The sequence below is a fragment of the Pelodiscus sinensis genome, chromosome 1, assembly GCF_049634645.1.
Source record: "Pelodiscus sinensis isolate JC-2024 chromosome 1, ASM4963464v1, whole genome shotgun sequence".
Lineage (NCBI taxonomy): Eukaryota > Metazoa > Chordata > Testudines > Trionychidae > Pelodiscus > Pelodiscus sinensis.
In genome coordinates, this window is record NC_134711.1 from 248,817,681 (window position 1) to 248,826,626 (window position 8,946).

Below are 8,946 nucleotides of genomic sequence, written 5' to 3' on the forward strand. Positions count from 1 at the left end.
GCTGCACCATGGGCCCAGCCCTCCTGGGTGGCTAGGCACTGTAAGCAGTTTTAGAAAGGCAATGCCTTCCCTTGTCTACATTACTTACTGTTCATGACCTCCTGGTTGCTTGTGAGAAGGGTTTCTGAAGAAAGACAGGGTGGGGCAGTACGATGGAGAAGATCTGAATTTCAGGGTATTATTTCACATCAAGAACGTTACACTATTTGCAACTAAATGCATGTCCCACTGTGTAGTAAGTTAATCCAGACTCCACACTTTTATTAGTACAAAGAACACTCTATAGTGGTCTTGTGATGTGAACAAATAGGAACATCACAAACATACTTGAATCCCTTGAAGGAACCTCACGCCCAGTTTCATCTGAAGGATATGCACGTGTGAGTGCACACACGCTCGCTTTCACACACACTACCTTGCTTCTTTCATTTTTTCAAATTAAACCTGAACTAACGATTCCAATTCTCTTTTCACATGGGTTTAGATTTGGTCTAGCACTAGAATTTTGAACTCCCAGCCTTAATGGTATCTCACAGCAGTGTCAGGGGAATCAGGGAATTTAAGGGGCAATCGCATTTAAGGGTGTGATTTAAAAACACAACCCTCCAAAAAGTCAGCTAAAAGGCACAAGTTATTCACTTCACTGATCTTCCAAGTAGAGCACATGTCTCCAACCATTGTCTTACACATCACACGTGCCAGCAAAACCCAAGCACAGAGCTATAGAAAATACATAGTAGTTTAGTTTTTCTCAACTTTGGTGTATTTGAAATCTTTAACAACCTCCTACTTGCGGTTTTTGGTTCTAATATAAATCACTTCCTTTGCTAGTGAGCAAGAATGAAATCTATTTCTTGTAATAAAAGAAAAAAGGGGGGGGATGGTGAAATCTTCAAAATATTCAGGTTGGGGAATTTGCTGGTTTTTTTCATTCCTTTCTCACAAACAAAGAACTGCCTAAATGTTATTGTGCTACAAAGAGAAGCCAGATGAAAGAGCATCACCTTGTCTCATAAAACCCAGCTATCTGTGCAGCATTAAGCTGAAGGAGAGTGCAAAAAAGAACCTACTTTCTGCTGGAGGAAACAAGTATCTCACGCTGACAAGTGATACAGGGATCGTTCGGCTCTTTCAGTCACCACCCAGACGATGATGACTAGATTAGGAAAGGCAGAGCTCCCTTCATTTTTGGTCTTCCCTCTCTGTTTCTGCTGGCTGCAAGGCACAGAGGGGATTTTTACTGAAGCATTTGAAGGGGACTTTTTCAGGGAATATTAGACGAATATTCTATATAATAAATTTACCACTAATACAACACAAGAGAAAGAGCTGAGACAAGAACTTCTCAAACAGCCGTCGCTACCACATCTTGGGCATCAGCCCCTGGTAAGCCTTGTCTTTTCTTACAGGTAATGTATCTGGCTTTTTCAATGTAAGGGGGAAAATGACTAAATGGTTTTTATATAACCGTTATGAGAAAAGCATCTCTAACAACTGTGTTTTGGCTATTTTGGGAACAGACAGAGGCCCAGTTTTAATAAGACAATATAGTGTCAACTTTCTCAGAATGACAGTCTTTAAACAAGTTTTCTACTAGGCTGTACTGTAACCACCCTAGGAGGTAAATTCACCTATATAATTATGTATGGTATACCACTAGAAAGCTTAATCTGCTGAATTTGAACACGCTAAAGCATTTCTCCCAGTTTGATCTTTGCTTGGAGGTGTATATGTGCGTGTGCATGTGTGTGCGCACGCACGCTGTCTTTTCTGAGTGATTTTTCTCTCAGTCCATATGAAGAAAGTTTGAGTGTTATTCCATAATTCAAGCAAAGTACTGCATAACACTGCTCATCCCATGTAACCAGGAAAGTGTCAGCTCTGATCTGCTGTGTTCTCAAAATGTTTCAGGGAATTTTTGGTAGGCTTTAGAGGCCTGTACAAGGCTCCATCTGAGGATGGGTCTAAACGTACATCCACATTTCACAACTATCAAGTATTATGGCCTTCAGCACGATTCACCAGCTTTGCTCTGGAGGCGCGCCTCAGTTGTTTTGACAGAGCTGTGTGGCTTCTTTACTGTGCCTCGCCACTGTTATGTGCCTATTCACTATTAGCCGAATTGAGGTTTCTACGTGTGGAGTTAGGTGAGGAGTAAGGGGCGGGGGAGAAGACGTAATGTGTAATGCCTGAATGACAGTGGCGGCAGCAGCAGCAGCAGCAAGCATCATGGCTGTAGAGGTGCTCCCCACAGCCGTCCCCCGAGGCGCCATTAGCAAGTGAAAAGACAGAAAACCAAACCGCAAGTGTGTGCTGATAAAAGATTCTAATTTAACCCCACCAAAGTCAGGAAATGGTCCGGCTCTGTGCATCATCTACCACACTGAGGTTATGTTTCACTGCACAGACCCTCAGTGACAAGACACTTTCTATAGACACGTGCTAGTCTATAGCCCGCGAGAGGAGAAGGGCAAAATTCAAGTGTAATGATGAATTTTTCTGACACTGACCTCTTGTTTGGCTTTGGACAAGTTTGTGCACCTTAGTATCCCTATGTGGAAACTGGAAATAATATCTACCTCAAAGGAATGATGTGAGCATTAGTTTTATGTTACATGCTGGCTAAGTACTGAGGAGACAACATACAAAAATGTAAAGAGGCAGAAGAGAGAATAAAGTGAAGTATAAATATGAACAAAATAGTGGCACCTGAGAGTTCCCTGTTTAAAAGGAGAATAAGGAAACAGAGAGAAAGTAAAAGAAGGACCCTAAGAAACAGCTCTTTCCCCACACCATGGAGGTGCTCAAGAAGATTTTATTTAATTTGTATTACAGTAGTGCTTAGAGATCCAGCTAAGATCAGGGCTCCCTTGTGCTAGGGCACTGCACAAACATGTAATGAGAATCAGTGTAGGACCCAATAACAACTGTGGTCACAATAGACAAGCCAAATCAATGCTGGGAGGAAATACAGATGTGTAGGGCGGTAAAGTGACCCACTTCCGCATAGTCTAGGAACAGGTTATTGGTAGAGCCAAGAAAAGAACACGGGCAGCAAGACTTCCCCATCCTGTGCCCTAGCCACTTGATCATGTGCCTTCTGTTGGTTTGTAAAAACAGTAAACAAAACAATGTTGCAAACTGGGATCTGGATTTACAATCTTCAGAGCTCGGGGTGCGTGGATGCAGAGTTTTGAGCTAGTATGTTACTAAGATAAAAGAGATGTGAAAAATCTGTGTGCAGATTCTAAACTCCACTAATCCAAAATTCCGGGAGTGCAGGAGTAGCCTTAGCTGTAGGTTTTTGGTTTAGTCCCATCTTTATCTACTGAGGACACAATGTAAAAAAGCACATGCAGATGATATTTTATTAAATGACTGGTAGATCTTTCGAATGGGTTTGGGATCCAATCAGTTTTTAAGAATCAAAAAACTACCAAAAATATCCCTGCAGTATGGAAATTATGTGATTATGCTATAGCAGCAATACATAAAGAATAACAGCACTGTAGAGGCATGACTTCCCATCACACACACCCTCACAATAAGCAGAAAAAAGGAAACTCTCTCAGTGAATTGGTTAAAAGGCAGGTGAAGGGACCCATCCTATTTCAGCAGCATCTACTGTGAAAGGAAACCACAGCAAAAAGAGGGAGTGCAACCTTCATTTCATAGAATGTGACAGTAAGCAGCCTTACTTTTGTAATGAAAACAAAAGAGACTGGCTCTAGCCAATATTTGGATTTGTCTCTTAGCCCTTATGCATTGGCAAAATTATACCAACTAGTTTTATTTGGCACCTGAAAGTACAGGTAGGAGCTACTGACTCCCAAGGTGACCTGGAACCCTGGTGTATTAGAGCAGCAAATGGGAAATCAGGGACGTACTAAAGACAGAACAACATTATTGTCTTGTGACAAGTATCAGAGGGGTAGCTGTGTTAGTCTGAATCTGTAAGAACAACGAGAAGTCCTGTGGCACCTTATAGACTAACAGATTTATTGGAGCATAAGCTTTCATGGGCACATGCATCTGACAAAGTGGGTCTTTGCCCATGAAAGCTTATGCGCCAATAAATCTGTTAGTCTATAAGGTGCCACAGGACTTCTTGTTGTTATTGTCTTTAAACTTAATGTTATCTTCCAACTGCACCTATCACATCCATGGAGTCAGGGGTTGCTTGAGTAAGCAAAGATCACATTCAAACTGAGTGGAGAACGCAGGAATTGGCCATATACAGTCATCTCAGGAATAGTATTGATAGAATCTATTGGTAATACAGTTTTTAATTGTAAAAAGTTAAAAAAACACAAATAGATATGAAGCTATGATTCTTCAAATGGATATTCTTCTTCTTACTCCCTTTCTCGTATAGGTTGTCTAAACAAAAGAGAATTATATTTTATTGACACCCCCGTCTAAGTTCCCACCCCGCCATCATGGGGTTTTTTCTATCCATTTCTCCTTCTCTATTAAGCAGCGAATGATACCATGTCTCATCCACCAAACATGTTTTTCTGACACAACACCCCCGGCTATTAGTTTCTAAGATAAAGAGCTTTGAAGAAAAAAGTCAGAGTCTCTGTTCATAATGTGATACTAAGATCACTAGGAACTGAGTTTTCCAAATGACTAAGCCTGCCCATCATGGCCCAGAACCTACTAGCATGTGGAAATTTGCTGTTCAGATGAGGACTCTCACTTCTTTTAGTATGAAAGTCTACTAAAGTACAAAGCCTAAGTAGTTTTGTTATCTGTCAAAAGCAGATAATGCCCATTATTAGTGAGTTGCTAATGTCACGTCTTTTCTTCTGCTCAGGAGAAGCTCCCAGAATGGCTGCCAGTGTTACTACTGCTGCATCTCAGCTCACTGTGTTCACCTACAGCAATGAAAGCAGCTGCGACGTGTACAACCACCACTTTGCAGCCAAAATAATTTTTTCAATCTTTTACACTGTCCTGCTGATCTTTGGCTCTTGTGGAAACATCCTTGCCCTGTGTATCACCTTCCACCGAAGGAAGAAAATCAATTCAACTGATCTCTACTTAATCAACCTGGCTGTGTCAGACGCCCTTTTCACATTTGCTCTGCCTGGACGAATTGCTTATTACATCTTAGAATTCAACTGGCCTTTTGGAGACTGGTGCTGCAGGATTACGGCATTCATCTTTTACATGAACACCTATGTGGGCATCTACTTTATGACATGCGTGAGTGTCGACCGCTACATCGCTGTGGTCCACACTCGACGGCTTGGCAGATTTCGGAAAGTGAGCAGAGTGAAGTATATCTGTGTGCTGATCTGGCTTCTGGTGTTCCTGCAGACAATCTCATTGCTCTTCAGGCCCATGGTCAAGAAGATAGGAGATAAGATGACCTGCATGGAATATTTCAACTTTGAAGAAATCCCTAAGCTACCATTTATCCTTCTGGGTGCTTGCATGATGGGATTCTTCCTACCAGTGGGGATTATATTAGTTTGTTATGTGCAGATCAACCTGAAGCTGTGCAGAACAGCCAAAGAAAACCCTCTGACTGATAAGAACGGGCACCACAAAAAGGCGTTCACAATCATACTGGTTGTGCTGCTTGCAGTTGTGATCTGCTTTAGTCCATACCATGTAAACATCGTTCAGTTCATGATCAGAAAGATCCTGTACCAGCCATCATGCTCGGCACAGAAAGCCTTCAAGATGTCTCTTCAAATCACAGTGGCTTTTATGAACATGAACTGTTGCATTGATCCAATAATTTACTTCTTTGCCTTTAGAGGGTATAAGAGACGACTCCTAAGACTATTTAAAGCCAGTGGCTCAGTTCCATCCTCCTCTACAGGAAAGTCATATTCAGAAAGCAATAGCAACAGCCACAATGCAGGGGCTTGCTCCACCTCAGCTTAGCTATAACCTTTTCAGTTTGTCCTTGTCTACTCAGAGCTATTAGCTTAAAATTATCCATTGTTGCACTGGAAAAATTCAACAGGGGGCAGCAAAGGTGGGAGCATAAGTATAGACAAGTTGCTGGTGTCATTTCCAAAAGATGGCCTGGTAGTAAAACCACCAGCATCTCTTCCATACTTATATTTCCACCATTCGATGGAGCTGGCCCAGTGATAGGGGTAAGAAAAGAGCTCAGTATTCAGAAGGTGTTAGTCTTCTAAGATATATATATATATATATATATAGAGAGAGAGAGAGAGAGAGAGAGAGCGAGAGAGAGAGAGACTATATGTGTCTGTCTATACACACATACACACTTATAACAAGGTCTTAGATTAATTATATAAAATTAATCAATGTGCATGTATATATATAAATACACACACACACACACACACACACACACACACACACACACACACACTTGTTATAACAGCATAGTATTAGAAATGAATTTCAATTTTAACATGTATTTTATAGAAGTTCATGGCTTGGAATTAAGTAAATGTACAAACTATACAAATAAATGGATAGAATTAGAGCCTCATCTTCTCAGTTGTCATTCAAATCAACTATTAAAACAGTCACAGTTCTTTGGGAATAGCATGCACAAAAAGGAATGCTTTATACTGAGCAGAGCTTCGTGAAATGGTAAAAAGTAAGTTAGCTTGTTTTTTGTGTATTAAATCTGGAATGTTGCTCTGAAATTGTAAATTTTTAGGTATTAAGTTAAATTAAAGTGATAAAGCAGAATTGGGAAAGAGTTAATCATACCCAGTGTTCTACAGCTTTTTGACATGTAATTAATCTTTTAGTTTCCTATCATGTGATTGAAATTTTACTTCTTAGCATCCACTGGACCCTGGAGCAGTAGCAGGAATGTCCCTCTTTCAAAAGGTCAAGCTCATCTGGATAATCCCAGGGTATCTACAGTATATTTTAAAACTGAAACTGACTCAAAATTTCTCCGTGGCTTGATTTATCTATATTGTAGAAAAAGACAAAAAGAGAACTGCAACTGGCCACAACAATTCCTGTAACAAGTGAATGTAATCTAATAACTAAAGGCGGTGAGCTACTAAAGAATGAAGCAATGACATGAAGGGAGCTAAATGTTTTCATTCTACTTTCAAATTTGAGATTGTACATTTATTTTGAAGATTACAGGCTAAGCATACATTGGATTTTCAAGTGCGGAGTATTTAAAAAAAAACTGAAAAGGCTGTCAGGAAGAAAAAAAAATATCTCCTTGTCTCTGCCCCACTCAAAATGGTCAAAAGCAGTGTTGTTCCAAGTTATTTTTGACAAATCATATATGGTAGGAGGTAACTGCACAATATTATAAAAAATGTACATTTTATAAATTATCAGAGTTCGTGGATTCATCAAAACTAGGAGTTCAAGTTACAGAATCACAAACATATCTTTCCATTCTGTTTTCTATACAACTGGTCAGCTAATTTTGTTGGAAGTTATTTTAAGTGATGGATGTCTTTGCAAATGAGAGTGATGACAAAGAAATACAGACAAAGAGTTAATGAATTACATATGGGTACAATTGTGTGTAATTATTTGCAGTAATATACTAAAAATGTAGGTCTGGAAGCGACTTTGGGAGGCCAGCCCACACTGAGATAAGACTAAGTATATCTAGACATCTCTGACAGAGGTTTGTCTAATCTCTTTTTTTAAATTCCATTGATGGATATTCCACTACTTCCCTAGGTAACCTATTCCAGTACTCCAGTATCTGTGTAGTTAAAAGTTTTCCCTAATATCTAACCTCAATCTTTCTTTCTGCAGATTAAACAGATTACTTCTTCTCCAACCTTCAGTGGATATTGAGGATAATTGATCACTGTGCTCTTTATGACATCCTTTGAACATATCTGGAGTGCTTTCAGGTTTCCACTCAGTCTTCTTTTCCCAAAACAAATTTAACCCAGTGAAAATGCCTATTATGAGAATATACCTCATAGGAAGAATTTGTCCCAATCTCAGAATCTGAGCGAAGGAGGACAAATAGTCATTTATGTGTTGTGCATGGCCTGTCTTTAATCTTTTTAAAGAGGAGGGTGAGTCAGGTTTTTCTGCCGTAAAGTTAGTTTATGACCATTCTCCTGAGGAGATAGAAGGGTAACACTACAGTTTTTGTCAAACAGTAATTTTAAATATATACATCTAGCTGCTTTTCATGACTTTACATTAGAAATGTCAGATTCGGTGCAACATCCAGTGACTAAATTACTTTGTAAATCCATTTATATAGGTAGCTAAAGGAGAGAGCACAAAACAGTGCACACATTTTCTCTCTCACACACGCTATAAGAAACCTGAGATAATGAAGAGTCTTGAAAAAATTATTGGACATTCTCACACACTTTCCGTTGGACAAACAAGAATTTTGCCCCATGATTCTTTGTGATGAGTAGGAGAATATTTTTCTCCAGAAAAGCCTTGCCCTTCAGACCAGCTTCATTGCTCTTATTCTTTAACAACCCACAGCAACATTGTCTTGTGAATTGCAAACTTTATTTTTTGCATGTAATAAAGCTTCCAGGTGTTCTTCAAGTGATCTCAGTTGTCGGAACAGTAATTAAATCAGGTGTCCCTGTACTGCTCTTGAACAAAAACCCTTCTTAAAGTGCACTTCCTTCATCAAACCTGGTCAATGTAATCCCTTAAATTGGAAGCACTATTACACACTTTTAAAAGGTCCTCAGAGGACCATAATCTAAATGACAAACCAAACCAAAAAGAGGTGATGATTACCCCAGGCAAGGGGCACTCTCATTTCTTGCTGACTTCAATGAGAGGTGAAGCTAGCAGCACCTTGCAGGACTGAACATCAGCTTGTAAGGTAAGCACACCACTGTGTTTTGTACTTAGCCCATGAAAGTTTACAGGCGAATGCCCTGTTTTGTAGTAAACACTTATGAGATTACAGCACATCTATTTATTATTTATTTCCTGTAGCAAGAGGCACTTTCCCAACATAAAAGGAGG

At 39.7% G+C, this 8,946-nt stretch overlaps 1 protein-coding gene across 2 annotated transcripts; it reads left to right on the forward strand.

Moving 5' to 3' along the window:
- The first annotated feature begins 938 nt into the window (after positions 1 to 938).
- Positions 939 to 6,189, forward strand: LOC102444655 (G-protein coupled receptor 183-like). 2 transcript variants are annotated; one of them, XM_075918758.1, is made up of 2 exons: positions 939 to 1,409; positions 4,820 to 6,189. In XM_075918758.1, the coding sequence occupies exon 2, from the start codon at positions 4,834 to 4,836 to the stop codon at positions 5,899 to 5,901; it is 1,068 nt and encodes a 355-aa protein (XP_075774873.1). In that variant the 5' UTR covers positions 939 to 1,409; positions 4,820 to 4,833; the 3' UTR covers positions 5,902 to 6,189. The 2 variants fall into 2 exon arrangements, with proteins under 2 accessions (XP_075774873.1, XP_025036686.2); XM_025180901.2 differs by having other exon boundaries at positions 939 to 1,386.
- Positions 6,190 to 8,946: the final 2,757 nt, after the last annotated feature.